The sequence below is a fragment of the Lissotriton vulgaris genome, chromosome 5 (assembly GCF_964263255.1).
Source record: "Lissotriton vulgaris chromosome 5, aLisVul1.2, whole genome shotgun sequence".
NCBI lineage: Eukaryota > Metazoa > Chordata > Amphibia > Caudata > Salamandridae > Lissotriton > Lissotriton vulgaris.
In genome coordinates, this window is record NC_141693.1 from 887262151 (window position 1) to 887287218 (window position 25068).

The window sequence follows — 25068 nt, forward strand, 5'->3', positions numbered from 1 at the left end:
TGTGATACACGTGTTCTTTCTGCCTGCGAGCGTCTGCGTGTTCCTTGTAGGAGTCCTTTGCTTTGGCCAGCTCGAACCGGGCTTGTTGCCAGAGGCTGCATAGGGTATCATGGTAAGCCCGCACCGTTGACAAAGGGCTGTCCATGGGTTCCTCCCAAGCTGTGGTGCAGGGGTGTCGTTCCTGGAGGCAAAAGAAAGGAAACATACCGATGGCCGAATGCCTGCTGTTATAAGCGTATTCCGCCATCTACAGCACGTCAGACCACTCCCTCTCGACCATGAGCAACAGGCAGCGGAGGTATTGCTCCATGGTGTGGTTCGTCCTTTCCGCTTGCCCGTCCGTCTGGGGGTGGTAAGCGGAGGAGAGGCGTACGTCCAATTCCAGTATCCTGCACACTTCCGGATCACTAATTGCGACCTTCGGTCTGTTATCACCACCGCGGGGATGCCGTGGAGGCGAACCACGTTGTTCACGAAAACCAAGGCCAGGTCCGCTGCCGTGGGTACCTTGGGCAACGGCACGAAATGAGCCATTTTGGAGAGGTGGTCTACCACGGTGAGCACAGTAGTGTGGCCGGTCTTGGTCAACGGGAGCTCGACCACGAAGTCCATGGAAATGGTGTGCCACGGATAAGGCGGTACCGGAATGGGGCGTAGAAGGCCTACCAGGGTTTTAGAACTGTCTCTGTATGAGGTCAAGAGTCTTGTGGTAACCCGGATGACCCGAGAGAACAAGATCGTGACACATGCGAATCGCTTGTTGCTGATACGTTTCCCCAGGTAGATATAGCTTATTTCCTTTGACCAGGAAACCGTTCACACGCAACACTCCTTTATGATCCTCGGCTAGAACCGCTGGATCTATCTGGTCCTTGTCTTTTTGCAGCTGTGTCATAAACTCCGAGGATGCTACGACGCCCTGGAAGTGATGCTCCGAGATGATGGGAACAGGATCGGTTCCATCGGTAGCTTCATCTGTTTCCTCTAGTCTGGAAAGGGCGTCCGCCTTGGCATTGTCTTTTCCAGGTCGGATCGTGAAGTTGTATTCATTAAAGAACAGGGTTCAACGAAGCTGTCTGGCTGTAAGGGCACGTGCTGAAGTAGGAACTGGAGGTTCCTATGATCCGTGTAGATAGTGACAACGTGATTAGCATCCTTAAGGTAGTGGCGCCATTCCTCGAACGCCGTCTTGATCGCCAGGAGTTCACGGTCTGACACCGTGTAGTTGCGTTCCGCGAGTTGAAGTTTTTTGGAGTAGAAAGCCACCGGGTGTAGTTGTCCTGTGTTGGCATTCCTTTGCTACAATACTCCCCCTAGGGCGTCTTTTGAGGCGTCAGCTTCTACTATGAAGGGCTGTTCGGCGTCTGGGTTTACAAGAACCGGGGCTGTGGTGAACTGCCTCTTCAGTTCCTGGAACGCATTGTCTGCTTTCTGGTCCTAACAAAAGCGTACTCCTTTGTGCAGTAAGCACGTGATAGGAGCCACCATTCCGGAGAAGCCAGTGTTAAACCGACAGTAGTAATTGGCAAACCCCAGGAACCTCTGTACCCCCTTCACTGACTCTGGAGTGGGCCATGACAGGATGGCCTCTACCTTCTTGTTGTCCATTTGTATGCTTGCTGGAGTGATGATATGACCCAGGAACTCCACAGCGGTGACGTGAAAAACACTCTTCTCCAACTTAACGTACAACCGATGCTTTCCCAACTGTTGGAGAACAGAACGCATGTGCTGTACATGTTCGGTAATGTCCTGTGAATATATCAGGATATCGTCTATGTAGACGATACAGAAGACATCAATGAATTCCCTCAACACCTCAACGATGAGGAACTGGAACGCTACGGGGGCGTTTCAGAGTGCGAAAGGCATGACCTGGTACTCGAACAGGCCGAATTTGGTCCGGAAGGTGGTCTTCCATTCGTCACCCTTCCGGACTCTGACTAGATGGTAGGCTCCCTGTAGGTCCGTTTGGTGTAGATGGAGGCGTTTTTGACCTGGTCCAAGAGGTTGGAGATCAGCGGGAGAGGGTACCGGTTTTTCACCGTGATGGTGTTCATCACTCTGAAGTCGATACAAGTCCTCAGGTCACCTTCCTTCTTCGACACGAAGAAAAGGGGAGAGGACACCGGAGACCTAGAGTGGCGGATAAACTCATTGTCCAAGTACTCATCCAGGTAGGAGCATAGGTGAACGTTCTCCTTTTCAGTAAGGGAATATATTCAACTGCATGGTAATGTGGGGCCGGGTATGAGATTGATCCTTCAATCAAAGGAACGATGTGGTGGCAGGGTGTTGGCTCCTTTCTTATCGAACACATCCGCCAGGTCCTGATAGACCTCAGGTACTTCTGTTTGAGAAACCATCCCCATGCCTTGTATGGGTAACGAGCGTGCTTGTATGGTATGAATACCCTGTAGATCGTCCTTTGTGTAATAGGCCCTGCAGCAGTGTTCGGAATCCAGGTTTATAATCCTAGACACTCAGTCGACTCGGGGATTGTGCTTTACTAGCCATGGAAGGCCCAATATGACCCTGAACTGAGGCACCTCAATGACGTCAAAGCTAATGGATTCTGCATGGTTATTCGTGAAGCTCATGGTCATGTTCTCGGTTTGATGCCTGATAAGGCCAGAAGTCAGATCCGTTCCTTCCACTGCCATGACCGTTTCTGGTTGTGCTTTTGGCACAGTGCTCCTGCTCAGGGTTTGAGATTAGGTAGTGTCTATGAAGTTGCCAGTGGCTTCGGAGTCCAGCATAGCGGTCACCAGCCAAGCGTCGCCTGCCTGGTTCTGCAAGGTCACTTCCACTCCTATGTGGTGATTACCGTCGAGCACTGCAGGGATCGCTGAGTTGCAGGAAGAAAAACCCAGAGGACGGACCCCTTTGTCTACTGGGTTGTCTCGTTTCCCGTCTTGTTTCCTTTGTCAACGGGTAACGCAAAGGGGCTTCTGCTCCGGGAGTGGTTCGGTTTCACCGGGCACTCCCTGACAAAGTGTCCGCTTTTGCCGCAATACAGACACTGGTTTTGCTTCCTCCTCTTTTCTCTTTCTTGGCTAGTTAAGGGCCCTCTGATGCCTCCTATCTGCATTGGTTCCGGGGAGTCACTTGGAGGAGCCGCTTCCTCGTTGCCTCTTTCCGTGCTCTTGTCCCCGAAAGATAGGACGCGGTTGTCACTGTTTTTCCCTTTTTCGGTACTTCTTTTCTGTAACCGGAAATTCATCTTGACAACTAGGTCTATGAAGGGGCCTATTTCATCAGGAGGATTGGGGAGTTGTGATATGAGGTCCTTAAGGTCGTCGCGCAATCCCCTGTTGAACACTGATACCTTCTTGAACTCCGGCCAACGGGCCTCGATGACGAGTCTGCTGAACATGGTGATGTAGTGTAGAAGGTCGTTACTACCTTGCTTTAAATTGAGCAACTCGTCTGCGGCTTGCACAAAGGTGTGACGGGCGAACATTCGTCGCATGGCGTCTTTGAACGTTGGTAAGTGGTTAAGCATAGGATCATCGTTTTCTACCAGCGAGATGGACCACTGAGCGGCGTCCCCTCCCATGTACGATAATATGTATGCAACTTTTGACGCATCATCAGGAAAGGCTGACGATCTGGCCATGAAGTGCAGATGGCACTGATGGATGAAGACGCCATATTTGGTGCTGTCGCCGTAGAAGCGTTCGGGTGGAGCCACCTGCACCGGGTGGGGTGTGACGACTTGTATAGCCGTGTCCTGATTGGTGGCAGTGGAGGACCCCCCAAAAGTGAACGTGGGCTGTCTTAACAACCCCTCTTGTCTGACTCTGGGGATAGGAGTGGTTCCCCAAGGGCTGGTGATACCGGTCGCCAATTGGCCTTGTAGAGTAGTTATGTCTTGGCGTAAACTGAGGTTCTCTGCTTGCATGACAGCCAGCAAGGCTGCGATGTCCTGCAGGGTTACCTCCGTCGCCCATGTCGTCTGGGCAGAATGTATAACGTGGGCTTCTGAGTCTGTCGGATGCTCCACAAGACTCACCTGTGCTTGTGAAGCAATTCCGCAGAGACGACAAGGGCCACCGCCCCTGTACCCACCTAACCCGTGCGTGAAGTGGCACCCAGCAAGGACGAGATGGAACCAGGGATGGGAGCCAAAAAAGGAATGAAGAGGTCTTGGTGGCAGTGGAGTAGGGTGGGGTCTTGACACAACTGAGGAAACAAGAAAGACCCAATTAGGATAACTCACTACTCCTGCTTTGGAGCAAACCACGAAACACATGCCAGAAGGAGCCCCTCTTCTCTGGACTTACCAAGGCGTCATATGCGTGCAGGACAAAGGAAAGAAAGGTCATCAAGTCAAGCGCTCATACGCTTCTGTACAGAACCAAAGTAAAGCGCTCCTGCGCTGTGATGAGGCAAGCAAGAAAAAACACCAAGTTTATATACGCTCCTGCGTAGTAAGAAACAACAAAGGATAAAGCGCTCCTGTGCGGTGAGAATAATAACCAAGAATAATAGCGCTCCTGCGCGGCATGTTCAAAGTAGAAAGGCTCCAGGGTAAGCGCTATAGCGCGGCCCAATACAAGTACTCAATTTGCGCTCCTGTACTCAACAACAATATTATCACAGCAGCGCTACTGCGTGGCTGCACGAGAAAGGAGGACTCGGGGGTTGAAGCTTTTAAAACGCCAGAGAAATGCAAAAGCGGCAAAAGGAAAATGTCACGAACAGCACTGACGCACTATCTGCTTTACCGTGACTCGTACTCCAGGCAAGTTCGTCGAGGCTAAGCAAAGCAGGGAACAGTCTTCAACAACTGCTGGGCTCTGGACGGGATCCGAAGGAATCAGAAGCACCGAACCGACGGGAATCTACGCGTTTAAGCTTTTTCCCCCGGAAGTGCTTCGGGCATGGAGAACTAGACCGGGACTGCACTTCCGCCCGGAAGTGGGGACTTTCCGATGCCTGCATGTGTTTTGCGGCGCTCAGAACGGCGAAAGGCCGCAACATGACACCAGGTCTTGAGGTCTTTCCTGAAGGTTTCCAGGTTAGGGGAGTGTCTGATGCTCACAGGGAGCTAGTTCCATGTCTTCGCCGCGATGAAGGAGAAAGCCCTCCCGCCGGTACTGGTTCTGTGGAAGCGAGGGACTTCTGCCAGGGCGAGGTTCTTTGACCGGAAGTTTTTCGTGGAACGTGGAAGGAGAGTAGTTTGAGGTATGTTGGGTCGGCATTGTTGAGGCTCTTGTATGCGTGGGTGAGGAGCTTGAAAGTGATCCTATCATTTGGTAAGTGCAAAGGGGAATTTTGTTCAGTATATATACTAGTATTGTTTTCTAAATTAACAAGTAACTTTGGCGTCCTTGACCAGTGCCCGTTCTTCTCACTTGCCCACCCACTGGCCTTCCTGTGATGGGTTTTCACAAAGCATAAGAAAAAACAATTCAGCAGGGACTCTGTGCACACCAAACATGGGCTTCCATCTGGGTATGTTTTAAAAAGCTATTAAAGGACAGCCACCCGATATTCTATTAGTGACGAACGGCTTGCTGGTGTGTGTGTTGGGGAGGGGGTTGGGTTGGCGGGCAAACGGAGTGAGCGCAACTACAGGATAGTAAAAAAAGAAAAACAGGAGGTGGGAAAAATCAGACAAGCAGTAGGATGAAGGAAAGATCAGCAACATGAGAGAGAGAAAATAGTCCCTTATGCACTGCACGGCCCTTTATTCAGCAGAAGGATAAATTATCTCAGTCTATCAAACCATGACACAGCAGTGCTCTTCCGTGAGTGATAAAAACAAGAATAGGGAAGCAAACTATCCAGCGAGAAGCAGCAAGCTGATACAAACAAGAAAGTCATTGAATGAAGTGCAAGGAGCAGACTCCAAGCCCACTGGAAGCATATTGGATACAGTACATCTGCCAATAGAAAGCCAAAGTTATATTTAGGGTAAAACATAATTAACAAGCAGTCTCTACTGGGTGCTTATTACCAGTTGTCCATCAGCCTGAATGTATTCACAGCGACATATCTGCAGGAGTTCTTCTGAACCATATACCAATATCTAAAGTATACATAAGTAGTATGCCACACATCTGGCTGGAATCTATTGGAATTAACAACTATTTAAAAATAACTGGATAAGATATGGTAAAATATAAGAAAAAACACCTTCTGCTCTACCATAAAACCATAAAAATGGCAAAATCAGTTATGGGCAGAGTAACCTAAAAGTAAAGCACTTAGTAAAGCTAGAAAATCTACTAACTCCAATGGATGTGTTAAAGCAGAGCCATCCCAAGCATGTTAATCCAAGGTGAAGTCAATTGGGAATAGCCTTAGTGGCATTTAATAAACTGTTAGATGTGATTTTATGTGCTCCATACCAATTAATTATGATCTATGGATGTAAAGTTTTTTAGTATCAATGTTTTTCTTCTTAAAAATGAAGCGACAGCACAACTAGTTTAATGTGAGTTTTAATATTTGATTGCATTTTTTAAGCTTAGTATTTATTAATGTAAAGATAGGGTGTTTTATGCTTTTATGACAAGCTGTCGAATAAAGCTTTTGAATTTGAATTTGTTAGATGATCTAAATCAGTCCAACCAGAATTTTCTGATAGCTTCTTCTGATGCAGATTCATTGCCTTGTGAATATCCCCAATTCCTCAGCAATTCCCTCACCGGTAGGTTGTGTCCTGCAGCTCCCCATTGGGTCCGTCCTGCCCGAGATGCCATGTCGGGGCCCCTACATACTCACCAACTCCGCATGCTGACACCAGTTCTCCTTTTGTGCCTTGTGACGTGGATCCAGACCTCACTCCTTCAAATTCTGTCAAGCCAGACAGACTTTAATTTGCAATATTGTTTTCCAAAACTTTTTTCCAATGTGCAAGGGATATGTCTCTCCTTCCCCCCCTAAAATGACATTGTTAAAACCTTTTAAGGATTTACACAAAAAAATATCAGTGACTGACCCTTACGAGGTCAGTCACCCGTGTTTGTACTCTTCATACAGCTCTCTGTTGTACGACAAGTGTGCAGCCAAGATCTACTTCACAGAACATTGCCGAAAGGCATAAAGTCCGGATCCCGCTTGAAATCAAGGGTGTGTATGCGTTCCCGAGGCCGATCCCGTGAGTGTTCTTCTTGTTCGAAGTCATCGGGTAAGTATTAGAAGTAGAAACTTAAAAAGTCAACACCCGGCTCCCCCTCATTCCTACAGTCCTGCCACGAGAAGTCATATGGTGCTCAGGGTAATCTATGTATTCTTTCCCATTCAACTCTTCTACTAACCCTCTGAAACAGGAGTTCCACAGGTATCTGTATTGAGCCCTTCTCTATTTAACGCTTACATGTGACCTCTGGTAAATGTGGCAAAGTCCTATGTCTTTGATAATAAATCCTATGCTGACAAAATCCAAATTGTTGTTTTTATTGCCCCCTGCAACTAAATTCAATTTGCACGCCTTTTTGTGTGGCGTCTCTACCTGGAGGCACTCTAACTGCCTGAAACTCAACTCCAATGTGACAGATGCTCCTTCTGAGCCAACAAACCCACCTCTGGTCTAGAGATTGATGGCCAACAGCCCTGTGAACAGCACCCACCCTAGTCTCTTCTGTGAAAAAATTGCAGGGGTCATATTAGATAATAAATTATCAGTGTAGTAGTAAACCAGATCGATCTCTTCAACTTGTTTTTCCACCTTTAAAATGATTCATGAGTCACCTGGACTGTCACAAACCCATTATTCATGCACATATAATCTTTAGGTTAAATTATATTAATTGATTGTACCATTGCACTTCGCTGGGTGTTCTGGACCAACTGCTAACAGTAGAGAATTGTTAGATTTGGGGGTCTCTAGTTAGCACAGGTAGATACTTGTGACACATAGGGACCCTTGCCTCTAGTCAGGATAAGGGGATTACACTCCTAAAATAACCCCTGCTCACCCCCTTGGTAGCTTGGCACGAGCAGATAGGCTTATCTCAGAGGCAGTGTGTAAAGCATTTGTGACAACATACAGTTACCCAGTGACAACACTACAGATTGACCCCACACAAGGTTTTATATCAAAAATATGTATACTTTATATAGATTTACCACAAGACCATAAACGACAAAAATACACAATACTGTTACGTTAAGATGGTAGAATTAGCTTAGTTTAGTTCAGTTCTTGTGATGCGACGCTTTGCGTCGATGTACCTTACGATGCGTTGCGCTTCCACGACCAGCAATGTCGCAGCGAGAGAAATGCGGCAAAGTTCCGGTGCAAAGAAATTGTATATCGTCTTAATTTGGCCTGTATATTCCAATGAGTAAGAACGTCAGATCCTCTCTTCTACATTTTGTAATTGCGTATCTACCCCCTGGATCCTTGTTCAATCCTGTTTAAGTCACCCCAGACTGCCATTCCACTCAAATCAGCACCCCTCTGGCATGAGACGTATAACTGGCGGCATAGCATTGGACCTGCCACTTGCGGTGTGTACGTTCTTCTCTATATGGCTGTAAGTAGGTTTCCTGCAGGACTGTGATATCTACTTTGTCTCTTGAGGTATGCCACCACCTTCCTGACCTTCCTGTTGTCATTAAGCCCCATTATGTTCCAAGTAACTAAGCTTAATTGCTGACCCACTTTATCACCTGTCTTGCTCGTGTCTGTCTGTAATATTTCCTCATATAGAGCTCTACTGTAATGATAAACTGCCTCTAGTCTTCTCATTTCTTTCCTTTTCTCAAACATAACCATTGCGATCCCATTGGTCCCACCCACGGTATGCATGTGCTCAACTAGCATAGCTTTCAAGCCCCCCTCCCTATAATTCGCCTGAGTAACAAAACGATAAGTATAACACTATTTGTAGTGAAGTACACTTGGGGGAAGATGTTCCCAACTTCTACTCATGCCAACCATTCCCCTCACCCACATTATCATGCGATCTATGCCGCTGCCACTTTGCAGCTCAAATGGCTCTTATATTGTGTAGTCTGTAGTATAAACTAGGCTTTGTCAGAGTTTTTATATGGTCTTCTCCAGGTGCGCTTATATGTCTATATGACCCTAGACAGGAGTAGCTTTAAGTTTTCTATCCTTCCGCAATCATCAGAACCGTCTTATCGAGTTATCAGTGGGCATTGGTGATTCTTTCACGCCCTCTAGTCTGCTAGTGCAACTGGGTGGCAACATCAGCCTGGTCCCTTTACCAGTGCCTCTCTTTTAATCTTGCTGCACAGTCTCACTGCTCCTCCAAGTCCTTTGTGTTGCTGTCCTTGCTCTGAATCGCCCTTGAGGAGCTTTCTTTTGCCTCCAGATCGCTCCAGCTGCTTGCTTTACATATTGCAGTGCTGACTTTTGGTCCGTGAAGTTATGGAATCTACCCTCCGATTTAATCTGCAGTTTTGCCGGGTATTGCATGCTGTAATATGTTTAGGTTACGCAGCTTCTTCTTGCCAGGAAGAAGCAAACGGCACACCTCCTGAACTTGCTGCGTAAAGTCGCGGAACAAAGATATCTCTGACCCTTCCAGCTGAAGTGTGCCCATTTCTCTAGATTTACGCACAGCGGCATCCTGATCTCTTTAATTTAACAGTCTAGCTATAATCGGTCTCAGCGCTGCCCCGGTGCTGGTCGAGGTACCAGAGAGTAATGTGCCCGCTCCACAGTGAATATTGTAGAGAAGGTGCTCCTGTTCAGAAGTTCCACCAGTATGCGCTCCGCATCCTGCTCCATGTTGCTGATGTTGGTCGACTCCGCTATTCCGAGAATTCTGATATTGTTCCTGCGTGACCTGGCTTTCAGGCCATCCGTCTTGGCCCGGAGTGACTTTAGGAGTCTTGTGCAGTTCAAACTGCAATTTGAATTGTAACTTGTCTGGCTTGCCCATTGTGCCAGCTTACGCGGGCCCGCGCTGTCTCTTTATTAGCTTTGGTTCCCTGTTGAAATGAAAGAGCGCACTGATTCTCTGTTATGAGGCTGCTGCTGCAGCACTACAAGGCCTGTCTTGCGAATGCAATTTGCTCACAGAGCCGTATATTATTCAATAGCTAAGCACGACTGGTTCTGCGCGCCCAATTGGGGGTCAGGCTGCACAGGTACTCCTTTGCTTGTGTCCTGATTGGCCTGACCGGGCCATCCCTGATTAATGGCGCACATGTGTTAGGCCTAGTCTCCAGTATTCACTGCTCCACACACTGCCAAGGCTATCCCCTCCAGTTTCATTATTAGCCCTTGCTGTGCTGGTCGTTTGTACTTTTGCCCGTTAGTCTGCAGGTGTATCGCCGTGACTGTTGCTCTATGCGGGTGATGGCTTTCGAATTGCACTATTCCATTACCCAGCGCCCTTCAATATCAACAGTGCATTTGTTTGCAGTCTACCTAATCTTTCCGTCCGGTATTGGCCAGAAGTGCGCCCCCCCAGGGCCTCAACAAGAGTGACAGCACCATGTTGTAGGCTGGTGATCGCACTACAGGGCCCAGTTATTGCTCTCCCCTGCCACAGTTCGCCCGACGTGCTCACTCCGCCCGGGCTTCATATATTCCGTCGGTATCCGCACGTATACGGATAAACTCAGGAGGCACCCCGCTTGCCCCTCGCTTTGCGTTGCAGCGTGTGTGAGGCGTGCCTCTGTTTGCTCTGTGCTCACTCTGCTGGATCACTCGGGTGCAGGCGCCGCTCACTCTCCGAGTGTCTTACGGCTACACTTCCACCTGGTGCTGCGGCTTCCCAAGCGTCTCAACCAGTAGGCCACTGGCTCGCTCCCAGCCATGGTGGTACTGAGCCGAGTGATCTGCTTTTACCAGGCTCAATCAAGGCTGTTCCTTTATTGTGCACATTTTCTGCTCCAGCCAGGCGTGTAATGTGCAAGAGGCACCAGGATTGTGCAGGATAGATGTGTAGGGTTCGGGAGAACTCCTAACTAGCTGCCATCTTGGAGCCAGGCAAGCTCTGCCCCGGGAAGAAATCGCGTCTAACCAGTGGGTCCTCTTCATCATAAGGCAGGGCTACTGCATCTCCATCAAACGATCCCCACCGCCCCCTGGAAACAGATCCTCTATATAGAACATCAGCGCCTCCTTCAGGAGGATGCAGTACATGTGCTCCTTCTCAAAGGCGCTCTAGAGACACCAGCTTGGCAAAGGAGTGTACTCCCTGTACTACTTTATCTCCAAGAAAGATGGGTCTCTCTGGCCTATACTCTATCTCGGGCAACTCAACAAGTATATTCTGACAGAGCACTTCCAGTGGCCGTGCTACCAGATTTCATCGCTACTAGAAATCATCCGTCTGATGCAACAAGGTGACTGCATGACCGCCATCGATCTTCAGGATGCCTATTTACACAGCCCCATCCACCCTGCTCACCACCGCTACCTGCGGTTTGTGGGAAGCATTTTCAATTTAAGGTCCAGCTCCTTCGGGGATACCAGGGCCCCCAGGGTGTTTACAAAATGCCTTGTTGTGGTAGCCGCTCATCTCAGACGGAGCAGCATACACATGTGCTCTTACTTGGACAAATGACTGATCAAGAATGCAAACAGAAAACAGTGCCTCGCCCGCACTCAAACCACCATAGACCTCTAACACGACCTACGGTTCACCATCAATGATGCCAAATCCCTTCTTGAACCACTTCAGGGACAGCCCCTTCTTTGTGCGATTCTCAACACAGTCACGAGTAAACTTATCCCCCCCAGGCACGAGTACAAGCATTCCAGCTTTTACTGCCTCTTTTCCAGCCAGATCACCACTTACCCGTAAGAACAGTCATGCACCTCCTTGTCATGATGGCCTCCTGTATAGCCATAGTTCCACATGCAAGGCTACACATGAGTGCCTGGCAGCACATTGGTCACAAGAAAAGGGTCAATGGAAAGATCTAGTGTTTATTTGGGCCAGCACCCATCGCTCTCTGCAGTGGTGGAAAATCAGCAATCTGTTGCTAGGCCGGCCTTTTCAGTACTGTGTCTCGCAAGTGTCCATCACGACGGATGCTACTTGTAAGAAATAACCATTCAGGACATGTGGGCACCCCACTAACAGGGTCTCAACATCAATTTACCTAGGGGTGCTGGCCATCCAGCAGGCACTCAATGCCGCCTTCTGTCCGGTCCAACACAAGGTAGTCCTTATCAGGACAGGCGACATAATAGCCATGTATTACTTTCATGAATAGGGAGACTCCATCTCAGCAGCTGTCAGCACTAGAACAGAGCATTAGGCATTTGGCATTTCATCACAACATACAACCACTAGCAGATTACCTTATCTGGGGAGGACAACCCCTTTGCAGACCTGCTCAGCAGGATGCAGCAGCAGGTTTACAAGTGGGAACACGACCCCCAATCCCTGTACTTCCATCATTGGGGTTCCCTGATGTAGACCTCTTCGAAACCATCAAACGCCAAATGCCAGCCCTTTGCCTCCAGGTTCTCGCACCTACCATTCAAGGGCAATGAATGCACTATGCATCAACTGGTCAGGGATATTTGCCTCTGCTTTTCCGTCTCTTCCACTCCTTCCGTGCATGGTTTGGAAGCTTTAGCAATCATCCCCTTCCCTCATCCTGGTAAATCCCACCTGTGCCAGACAACCCTGGTTTACAACTGTTCTTGACTTATCAGTAGTGCCTCACGAGAAACTGCACAACTGGACAGACCTTCGAAAGCAAACCCATGGTACGGTCAGGCATCCGAACATCAGGCAGCTCAATCTTGCGATTTGGCTTCTGAGACCCTAGAGTTTGATCTCCTCAAACTGCCTCTAGAATGCACATCATAGGGTCCAAAACGTAATCTTTTATCTTCTTCATCTTCAAACATCAGCCCGCTCCTGGACTTCTATTCATCTTCATTTAGCTGTAGTTGCAGATTAGCTAGAAAATAGGGAACATTCTTCGCTATTCAGAGTCCTTGTTATTAAAGCCTTCATGGAAGGGCTCATAATGTTACAAATGGGGGTGGGGTCGCACACTACTCACACACCGGCGGTGTCGCCCCTAAGGACTCTGGTTAATGTAGTTACGTGTTTGCGATACATCATCTTTCGATCTTCCGCTGTCTTCGCCATCCCTGGACACGTGTTTCGGGGTATCATCCCTCGTCAGCAGGGATAGGCCGTGTTCTGGGGTTGCCAATGGCTGCTAAATATCTGCCAGGTTTAGTACCACTCAGGCGCGTAGTGGCGGGGTCCCAGGCTCGTCGCCAACTGCTCAAGGGAGCTTTAATGTTACAAATGGGGGTGGGGTCGCACACTACTCACACACCGGCGGTGTCGCCCCTAAGAACTCTGGTTAATGTAGTTACGTGTTCGCGATGCATCATCTTTCGATCTTCCGCTATCTTCGCCATCCCTGGACTTGTGAATATATTTTGCTCTTTGGAGTGTTGTGCTTACGAATACGGGACCCCGCACCTGCGCGCCTTTGTATGGTACTATACCTGGAGATATTTGGCAGCCATGCAGCAACCCCAGAAGATGGCCTAATCCCTGCTGACGAGGGGTAAATACCCCGAAACATGTGTCCAGGGATGGCGAAGATGTAGATATTTGAGATTTTGATAGAAGATACGGCGTCGAGAAAAGGTAACTACAATTACCATGATCCTTAATGGCGATCCTGCTGATGTGTGAGCGGTGTGCGACCCAACTTGTGAATATATTTTGCTCTTTGGAGTGTAGTGCTGACAAGCACAGGACCCCGCACCTGCGCGCCTTTGTATGGTACTATACCTGGAGATATTTGGCAGCCATGCAGCAACCCCAGAAGATGGCCTAATCCCTGCTGACGAGGGGTAAATACCCCGAAACACGTGTCCAGGGATGGCGAAGATGAAGATATTTGAGATTTTGATAGAAGATACGGCGTCGAGAAAAGGTAACTACAATTACCATGATCCTTAGGGGCGATCCTGCTGATGTGTGAGCGGTGTGCGACCCAACTAGTGAATATATTTTGCTCTTTGGAGTGTAGTGCTGACAAGCACGGGACCCCGCACCTGCGCGCCTTTGTATGGTACTATACCTGGAGATATTTGGCAGCCATGCAGCAACCCCAGAAGATGGCCTAATCCCTGCTGATGAGGGGTAAATACCCCGAAACACGTGTCCAGGGATGGCGAAGATGAAGATATTTGAGATTTTGATAGAAGATACGGCGTCGAGAAAAGGTAACTACAATTACCATGATCCTTAGGGGCGATCCCGCTGATGTGTGAGTGGTGTGCGACCCCACTTGTGAATATATTTTGCTCTATGGAAGGGCTCAAAAGAGTTATCACACCCAAGTTGCGCCAACACCTGTTTGGAACCCCAATATAGTTCTAATTGGACTCATGGGGTCTCCTTTTGAGCTCCTACAATTCCTCTCTTCCTAGGTTGCATTTCTCGTTGCAATTGCGTCTTTAATGCTTGTGAGGGGGCTCACACCTCTTACCCTAGAAGAACTCTTCTTTCAAGTCCACAATGAGGGAGTCATTCTTGGGTCCTAACCCAAAGTTTCTGCCTAAGGTGGTATCCTCCTTCCATCTTAATCAAACCATTGAGCTACTGCTTTCTTGCGACACTCAGACTCTGTGGCAGAAAGGGCTTGATGTCAAGCGCGTCCTTATTTGATACGAACAAACCTTTCGTAAAACTCAGCAACACTTTTTCGCCTTTACTAAACCACACAATGGCCATGCTCTAAAGCAGACATAGCCAGATGGCTTGTCAAGTTTATTCAAACTTGCTACTCTAAGTCCAAAAGGCAACTGCCCGCCCGACCAAGTCAGCACTCAGTTCGCAACAAGGAAACCTCTATTGCCTTCCTTTGGCAAAATTTCCATAGCTGACCTATGTAAAGCAGCTACTTGGTCCACTTCACACACGTTCCCCAGACACTACTGTGTAGATGACTTCGCACTACAACAAGCAAAGGTGGTCAAGCTGTACTGTAAACTCTTCGTCAGTCCTCTGCAACATCCTCCAGCTATCCATCAGGTACAGGAGTACTGCTTTATAGTCTATAAAGTGCATGTGTATCTACACCTACACATGCCACACACTAAATGTGTTTAATACCCTGTAAGCATCGGATTGTGGCATGTAGTTATGTATATTCACAAACGCCCGCCCTCCTCCCTGGAAGCCTCTGGCTGTTGCAGATGTTATTTTCTCTTTCTCCTTGTTGTATGGTCATTTACCTTTTCTATGCTCCATCTTCATCCTCACCCAATGTGCGGTAAACAATCCCATAATGGAGCCGATATCATTATCAATCATGGGAGAAGTCAATATACCTTGCGACTTGAAGAAAAACAAGTTACATGTGTCCAAACCGAACACTAGATGGCAGGAGTAGGCACAGGATGTGAATCTACAGCCCTGCTTGCCACGAACAGATGCTTACAGGGTGACTTACCGGGTAAGTAACCTATTTCTTTCTTTATTTTGAAGCCAAATTGAGAAAGATTTCCATCCAGATTCTCAAAACGATTTGCCAAATTGTAGTAGTGTTAGTAGTTAACCCGCATTCAGATTGTTAATGCCCCGTATATGGGATAATCAATAAACCACTAAGCACATTATGCCAGTGTGTGTATTTGCTTCAAGAAAATGAAGTACAACTTTGTCACCACAGCATCTCCGGAACACTTGGCTCAAAATGGAGCACTAGATTTTCAAAGCCTGTGTCTGTTCAAGAAATGTTTAATATTTGCAGGATAGAATTTGAGGTTTTGACCCCAGTTTATAATTGTAAACGTCTGCGCACAGTTTGATACCAGGCCAGAGCTGCTTCGCCACTATAGCGTTATATTTGCTTGATGGCCTAAACTCTTCAACACCCATGCCTTCTTTTTATGCTTTGTTCAGGTTTTTCTCTAAAATGTTAATGTTTGCTCTCCAATTTTTAGTATTAATTTGGCAACCGAGTCTACAGCTAGACATTTTATTTATATAGTACAATATCACTCACAGAGGCTCAGTCTCCAAACGTATGTGCACATACTTTTCTGTATCAAGTGCAACAGTTACGCAGTACAAAATTATTCATTCAGTTCTAGAGATGAATTGTTTAAATGGACTCCTCACTCTAATTCACATTTTACATTGGGGATATTATATCAATCTGTGGAGCCAATTAGTTTGAATGCATAACTTTAAGACTAATGTTCACAGGTTATTTATTTACTTTTCACAACATTATACTTGTTGGCCCCATAAGGCCTTTGTACTGCAAAGAAAACTGTCCGCTACAAAAGTCTTTTTGAAACCATTTATTTTCCTTTCTTATCACCTCAAATCCATTCAATTTCCATTGTATCTCCAGTACAAAATACTCAAAATGCAAATGAAAAGGTAATTTGAAATGTCTTGTATTTTTAGAATATAAAGAGGAACCTCTGCCTGTGCTCACCAGAGAAGAAATCATTTTACAGAGAAAAACCCAGTTGCAGGAGAAGAAAATCAAGATTGCAACTTTATCTTCCTCCATATTGTCTGACCCAGAAAACAATGTGGGTATTCATTTATAACTAATTTCAACAGAACTAGTTTATCATTAATCAGTTTCTATTTTTAATTGTCATATTTTCAGTAGCAAAGAATGGTCAGGTTTGCATGGGTACTTCTCACAACAGATTCCTCACCTTGTGACTATGCCCCAGGCATCAAACCTTTAGAGCAGTACTCCCTTGTGCCGGTAGATGGCATCGTGCGCCTCCACGCTAATGCTGTTCCGCTCCAGAAGTGACTAGCAGTTCCAGCTACAGGAGCCACCTGTGTATGTTGACTTCAGTTGCTTTCGTTCTGGGCCTTCAGACTTGGATCCAGAACTACCCCCCCCTTGGACTTCAGACTTTTGTGTGCGATGGCTTCCAGTGCGCAAGGGAAAATGTCACCTAAGACAACAGGGTTCAAGTTATGTAGGGACTGTCATAAACAGATGTATTTGGCAGACCCTCACAAAGTGTGCCTATGGTGCCTGGTGTCTCAGCACAATTCCAGGGCTTGTGGCAACTATGCAGAGATAAGTCCAAAGGTCATACGAGACTGAAAGGTGAAGCTGTATGTATATCACCAAACAGCAGAAGACTCCATGCCATGACTGGTCGAAATTGAAAGGAAAATCACATTCCCTCTTTTGAAGTTGCTCTTGTGGCAGATCATTGTTGCGGTCAAACTTTTCAGATACGGCCCAGAAGCAGCATAAAAAATCAGTGGGAGTCTGCCCCTTCCTGCCACTCTCGAACTCAGGAAGGCATCAATCTGCAGCCCAGACTCATTCCTAATCTTCATCGCAGCTGACAGTGAGACTAGTCCAGATGCACTCCAACAATGTCACATTAAGTTGAGGCATTTTCGCCACTTTACCGTTTTCCTCTGGTGCGCCTTTGGGCCTCAAGGATCCGTAAGGGGCTCCAGTCGGACTTTAGTCAGTGTTCTGCCCTCTGCACCGTCTGTTCGCCTCAAACCTATTTCAGGTTCACCACTTGCTCGAGTGCTGACTTCAGTCTGAGCACCACTTACTGCACCAGTTTCCTTCTCATCAACGTCGGTGCTAGCTCCAGAGGGGTACTCCGAGCTGAATCTAGTTCAGCCAAGGTTGAGCCTTAACCCTTCCGATTCTTGTACCTTGCCTTTACCAAATGGTAGGGCTCAGACTTCACACAACCTTTTCAGTGCTGAATTGGACACTTTTGATGAAGGGTATGATTTTGTCCTGCAAAATGATGAGCGAACCTGGTATGAGGAACTACAGGATACCAATGGCCTGGATACTTTTCCAGATACTGACTTCCTTTCTCCTGCTGGCCTTCTACCAAAGAAAGCACCACCTACACTGTTATGTGGACGGTGGTCAATGGGCTAGATTGATAACTCCCTACTATTGAAGGAAAAATATATGTTTGACAGAGGTACTGCATCTTTGTCAAGCATCTACAGAACCTTTATTACCACTTAATGAAGCCTCACTGATACGCTTTTGGGCACGTCGGCAAAACCATGGTCCAGAACATTAGGTAATAGGCACGTTGCTTTGTGCCTTTGACCAGCATCTAGCAACCATGACTTTCGTGTGCAACATCTCACTCCAGAAAGCTTGGTGGTGTATGGCGTCCTCCAGTAAGGTAAATCCCAGTGCCTTTCCTACCACCCCGCCTGATCGGGAGTCCAAGAGAATAGAGACATTTGGCAAGTGCAATTTTTCCTCCACAAGCCATACTCTGAGATAAGTAAATGCCAGCAGTCTTCTGTGCTGCTACTCCAGTGCCCTGTGGGATATAGCCCACTTTTTATTGGCAGTACTGTGTGACTCACACTATCCACATTGGCCAAGATGCAGGAAAATGTGAGATTCGATTTGACTTGGACACAACAGACGGCTTAGGTTGTGTGATCGGTAAGGTGGTGATACTTTGGTGCCATATCCGGGTGAAGGTATGGCCTTCTCCAGATATGTCCAACTCTCCCTGATAGACATGCCACTTGATAGTTTTCACCATTTTGGCTACAAAAACGGATTTTGTCCAAAACAGTTTAAAGAAAGCAGAGCCCCAGCATGTTCCTTAACCTTGTTTGCCCCACCCAGACAGTTCTAGCAGCAATTTGCTCCCTTTCGAGGCTACGGTAGGGGTTTCCAATGCTGTCAGGGTTAGACCTAGCCGCCAGCCCAACACACCTCCAAGCCTTTTTTTGGCTGAGGCCTTGGCTTGAAAAGGCAGCGCCCTGCACATCAGTGATAGGGCAGGTGGGAGACTGAGCTACCCGGCTATCTCCCCAACTTCCCCTCTCTTGCAGTTGCAAAGCCTTTATACTCTGTCCTTCTTAGCACACAGCCACCCTGTTAGGGATAGGATCCAGCATTTCTGCCACAGATGTCAAGTCATTAAGTCTGACAAGTGAATTCTTCAAATTGCCGATCAAGGCTAGGCCCTCCTGTTTCTTTCTACCCCGCTGCACCGTCTACGACTGTGAGGCTGGCTGACCTAGGACCACATGTCCATCTTGCCGGAAGTGCAGATCCTTCTGGCCAAAGTGTCCTTCGAGAAGATTCTGGCCTCATAAGTAGGAACTGAGTATTACTCCGGCCATATCCTTGTGCCGAACAAGGATGGATTCCTTGTAGGAAGCTGGCTCTTTATATAGTGGACCAAAACTAGGTACTTTGATACCAAAAACTTAGCTCTCAAGAAAGTAGTTTTTTAAATATCGAATTTCACAAGTAAGTAAACAGTTCACTTAAATGTATCTTTACGCAACAATGCTTTCCTATGGGGAAAAAGACATATGCTACATACAGGTATTTACGGTCGTGTTTCTGGGGCTTTCTTTTGGGACATCGAGACAGAAGGGGCCCAGTTCCAAAGTACCACGAGCAGTTACTCGTTACCTGCCCAGTGGCATCCGGGTGCAGAGGTGCTGGTCAATTTGGTAGCTTAGCGCTACGCTTTTGGAAAGTAGGAAGGAGTGCACCTAGAAACAGGCTGCAGACGGGCACATCGAGACCAGTCCGAGAGCTCCCAATGAGGGGCATGGATCACAAGGGCCCTGGGATCAAAGGGGCACAGCCAGTTCTCGGGCCGGGGACCTCGGATGCAGAGAGGAAAGGTCGGCTGGGCTCTGTGCATCCTAGGGCCTTGAAGTTGTCGGTCTCGGCGGTTGAGGGTGCACAAATCAGGACAGCTGGGGCACTCTGGAAGTGTGTCTCAGCAGTGCTGACATCCCTGGATGGCTGCTCAGTCTCAGTGCTGTTAGAATCCCGACTGGACTTAAACAGGCTTTGCCTGTTGCAAGTGGTCCTGTACCGCGGGTACTGGTCCTGTGAGGCTCCGGTGGGTCCTGGTATCCTCTCACTCGGTGGTGGGACAGATCTGACATTCAGGAGTAAAGGTACGTCTTCCAGGGGCCTCTGCGTTGGGCTAGCCAGGAGCAACAATACAGTACACCAGACCCTGCTTCTTCGCGCTGTGGGACGTTGTGATGCAGGTGCCCTCCCAATCAGTCACATGTGTAACCTGCCAAAGGTCATTAAGATAATGGTCTTTTATGATAGTGTTGAGTAGTGTGGCGGCTTTGGGGTGAAGCAGACAGGACATCACTGCACCGTCCAGTTTATCGTTTACTATGACTTCGAAGTACCCATCCCAGAGAATAGCAGCAGGACCCAGCCCTTGAATGAGTCGCCATATTTCGGAGAAAAAGTCCGACAATCAGTGTTGGGGCCGTAAATTGCGGCCCGAAGACGGGGAGTCTGTGCAATGTACCGGCTAGTATAACAAATCGACTGTTGGCAGACAGCACACCGCAGTTGCCAGGGTTTGCCCTTCCACAATAAAACTGATACCCCCTAGTGTAATTAGAGTACAGGGAGGTATAGAAGTCAGCGCACACAGTTGAGACGCGGTGCCCGGGATAAGATAGCGCTCTTGGAGGAAGCAAATATCAATGTGATGCCTAGTGAGATAGGCATGGACAAGTCAGGCTTTTCTGCTGCCATTCAGCCCACGAGGAAGTGTCGATGGGGCAATGCCAGAAGTTGCCAATAGGAAATAAAGCTGTGTAAAGGTCCTGTCAGTGAAGAAAATACAAAACAACAAACCGTGAAATATGAACCCACCCTCCCACTCCAATCTCCCAACTTGGTTGAGTATAGCGCACCCTCCTCAAACCCAAACACCTCTGTTAGGTACTACAAATAAGCCAAGAATCATCCCGGGAGGCAGAGGAAAGCCTGGCGAACATCCCAGTGAGAAACGGCTGGGTGTCCGAGGGGGCATACTGCTGGGCGGCTGAGGGGGCTAACCGCTCATGAATGTTCAGCAGGGGCCTCTCTAATGGTAATGGCACAGGTGTGAGCATGGCAGCCTGCTAAGGAAGTAAAGCCCATGGGCTCATGCCTCCATGTAACGTGGCCACGTGTGCCCAGATCAGACTAGTGAGGACACCCACGGGCCATTGAGCACTGGGTGGTGCCAGAGACCGGAACACTTAGTTATTATCGCTCAGATGAGTATCTTCCTGATGTCTCAGTGATACTTGGCTTTAATGTGACATGTCCTTGCTTGGTTGGAGACTTTTATTGCAGCATATCTGGATGATATTGCTGTCCATAGTTCCACTTAGAAGGATCACCTGATCCACCTTGGGAAGGTCCTTCCTGAAGGCTCTTCAAGGTGCAGGGCTGACTATATCAAGGCAAGCAAGTGCCAGAGAGTGCAGGGCACAGTTGTGTACTTGGGTAGAGGCCAAGTTCAACCTTTACAGCCCAAGATCCAGACAGTTCTGGACTGGAAAGCTCCAACCACCCATACCCAAGTCCGGGCATTCTTTGGCTTGACTAGATACTACTGGAGATTTTTGGAGGGATTTGGTACCATTGTGGGACCCCTCACAGAACTTCCTTCCAAAAAGATGCCAAAGAAGATAAACTGGACACTGAGCTGTCAAACGGCTTTTGACACCCTGAAAGAAGCAATATGCTCAGTACCCATTCTTTTTTTTTTTTAAACTTTTTTTTTGTTTGTTTCTTTTTATTGACATATACAAACAAGCAAGGAATGAATCATGTTATACAAAGTGCCAGTTCAATTAAGGGAGGAAAAATACACTGAACAGCAATCGATGTAAAGAAAGGGGAGGGGGGGGGGACAGGGGTCAAATGTGATAAAAATGCAATAGAATGGTCAAAATGCATGGGTCAGGGGGGAAGGTGGAGCATCAATGTTATCAACTGCAGGCGGTATACATATATTTCCACGATAACTATTCCAAGGTCTACACACTCTACACCGCTTCCGGGGACGGCCCCTGGCTAGGTACACAGTCTTTTCCCTGAACATACACCAATCCATGTTTTCCTTCCATAAGTCTACTGTAGGAGGCCTCTGGGACCCCCACAACTGCGCAATATCTCGCTTGGCAATCATGGCCCCCAGGGATGGCCACTGAGTCTGAGCTACATTATAATCCGTAGGTTCCCAGACGTTCAACAAGCAGCGTCTGGCCTCCGGCAAGAGAGCAACACCAGTCACTTCCTTCATGACCTCATGGACCCCACTCCAAAAGGCAGCAATCTCGCGACTTCCCAAATAATATGAAGAAAGGTAGCAACCTGCCCACATCCTCGCTTGCATAATCCCTCCTCAGAAAAGCCCATTCGGACCAAACGGGGACCCGTGACGTAAATCCTGTGGAGGATCTTAAGTTGTACCAGTCGGAGTCGTGCTGGAATCGCGACCTCCTTGGGAGAGGAGATCGCAGATTACCAGTCCTAGTCATCCAATTCAAGGCCGTCACGGGTCCACAAATCCCGGAGATGTAGCAGGAGATCAATCCTATTATTAATTAATTTCTTGTAAACAAGGGAGATGGTGCTGTCGGGGACATGGCCATTCAACAGCCTATCCTCAAGTGGGGACGACTCTGGAATCACCTCACCCAAAGGGAAGACCGAAATTAAGGCATGGTGAACCTGGACGTAGCGAAAGTACTCTGTGTCACCCAATTCAAACTCAGTCTTTAACATCTCAAATGAATTCACCTGGCCCTTCACCCAGAGGTCGCCCACCTTACTAATACCGATAAGGTCCCATCTATCGAACCCCTTGGTTTTCCATAACTTCCCACGCCTGTCCGAACCGAAGAGCGGGGTCGCTAAAGTTAAGCGATCTTTCCACCCCAGTGAAGTATTAGCGTCCTGCCACATACGCACCGACGTCTTTGTAGGCCCCGACAGAGTCGTAACCACCGATTTTGAGTAGAGCGCCCTATAATAATCACCACCGGGCAGCAGCCATCTATCCATAGCGAAAGCAGGATTTAATGCAGGCCCATACATATCATGGTTGATGGCACCCAATTGAGCAGCCCAGTAATAGCGTTTGATGTCAGGGAGAGCGATTCCCCTGTCATACCAGGGAAGCGTCAATTTGGCAAGAGCAATACGAGGTCTACCGTCCCATATCAACTTCCTCTGAAGGTCTTCGACAGCATGAAAATAGCCAGCGGGACAATATCAAGAGTGTTCTGGAGAGCAGAGCATACAAAAAAAACGAGGCAGAGACATCATTTTAAATAGGGCCGCACGACCGAGCGGCGAAAGCGGAAGTTTACGCCAACTCGCGACGTCCTGTTTCAATCTAGCCAGAGGTGGGAGAAGGTTCTGTTCATAACGGGCCATCGGATCCAACGAGATAAAGATACCGAGGTACTTAAATCCAGTCAGTCACCTGAATAGGGCAGGTCCGTGGGAGAAGAAGGACATCACCAGAGAGAACGTATAAGTAGGATTTCGCCCAATTGATAATCAAACCAGAGTTCCTACCAAAGGAGGCCAAGACATCGCACAGAACCATCAATGACTTCCGGGGTGAGGTCAAATACAGTAAGATATCATCCGCGTAGAGCGAGATGCCATCCTCGAATTCAGGAGATTACCCTTCATCGAGGGTTCCCATCGGATCCACGCAGCAAGGGGTTCTAGGGCTAGGGCAAACAATAACGGAGACAAGGGACAGCCGTGACAAGACTAAAGTGAGTAGAAACACGACCATTCACGACAATTTGCGCAAGGGGGTCCTCGTAGAGAAGCCGCACCCAGCCAATAAAACCAGGTCCAAACCCGAACTTAGCCAACACGGCCCATAAGTATGGCCATTCCACAGTATCAAAAGCCATCGTGGCATCTAATGACGCCAAGACGGCCGGCTCACGCAACGTCGCAGCTCTCGCGAGAACGCCGTGTAGACGCCTGAGATTCAGGGCAGTATTTCTATGCGGAATGAAACAGGATTGATCCGGGTGTATTAATTCACTGATATCGGTGATCAAGCGGTTAGCCAGCAGTTTTGCAAGGATCTTAGGTTCGGCGTTCAAAAGAGAAATCGGCCTGTACGATCTGCACTTGTCCCTCTGTTTCCCTTCCTTATGGATCACCACAATGGTCGCGAGACGTTGATCGCTGGGTAGAGAACCGCACTCACGAGACTCCAAAAACATATCTCTTACATAGGGCGCTATCTTGTCAGGCCGCAATTTGTAAAGTTAAATAGGCAGGCCGTTAGGACCCATAGCCTTTCCCGAACGCAAGGAGCGAATCGCGAGAGCCACCTCTTCTGCAGTTATTGGAGCATCCATATGTTCCCTATCCAAATCAGAAAGACGCGGTAGAGCAATATCACGCAACAATAGATGTGAATCTTCCTCCGGCCTATCCGACACAGAGGCATATACTGACTGAAAGTGATCTGCAAAACGCTGAACGATCTCCTCAGGGTCAGTAACCGACAACCGCTCGCCGTCTCGATCACGGGCACCACACGACTAGCCCTATCCTTCTTATCCAGCCACACTATCAATTTGCCAGCTTTATCTCCTACGTCATAAAGCCGTCCCTGCTGTTCTCTACTCATTGCCTTAGCCACGTCAGTAACTGACGCCCTATATTCCAACTGCTTGAGTCTCAAAACATGCGTCCTAGCACGCGTAACTTCCCGCTCCAGGCCGAGCTCAAGGTCCGCTATCTCCGCTTCAATCTTAACCACCTCCTCGTCTCTCCGTTTCTTAACACCTGCGATTAACGATCGGGCCTGGCCCCTAAGAACAGTCTTGAAAGCCTCCCAAAGGGACACCGCCGACGAAACCGAACCCTCATTCTCAAGAAAATAGTGGTCAAGAGATTTCACCAGATCCGCACGAGTTTTAGGGTTCCGGAGGTACCATGGGTTGATCGGGGCTACCCGACCCTCTGTCCCAGGACTGGACCCCATACAAAGCCATAGTGGAGAGTGATCAGAGATCCCCCGAGCGAGATGCTTAACCTCAGTAACAGAAAGCGCCTGTGCAGCCGGGACCAGAACATAATCAATTCTAGAAAGACTACCATGTGCGCCCGAGTGAAAGGTATACTGCCGCTGAACAGGATGCAACAACCTCCAACAATCTACCAAGCCCAGAGTATCGATGAAATCATGAAGCCAGTTCTGCGCCCCCTTAAGATCTCTAGGTGGGTGCCGTTCAGCCATACCAGAAGCCACAGCGTTAAAATCACCACCCAATAGCAATGACCCCTCGGGGACAGCGAGGACCACACGTCCCAAGTCCG

General features: G+C 48.2%; 1 protein-coding gene across 2 annotated transcripts in view; it reads left to right on the forward strand.

Moving 5' to 3' along the window:
- Positions 1-25068, forward strand: part of NOC3L (NOC3 like DNA replication regulator) — a 468680-nt gene that overhangs the window by 111343 nt on the left and 332269 nt on the right. For both annotated transcript variants that reach the window (XM_086922466.1, XM_086922467.1), the window contains exon 6: positions 16350-16480. In XM_086922466.1, coding sequence (XP_086778592.1) covers positions 16350-16480 — 131 coding nt within the window. The remainder of the gene's footprint in view (positions 1-16349; positions 16481-25068) is intronic.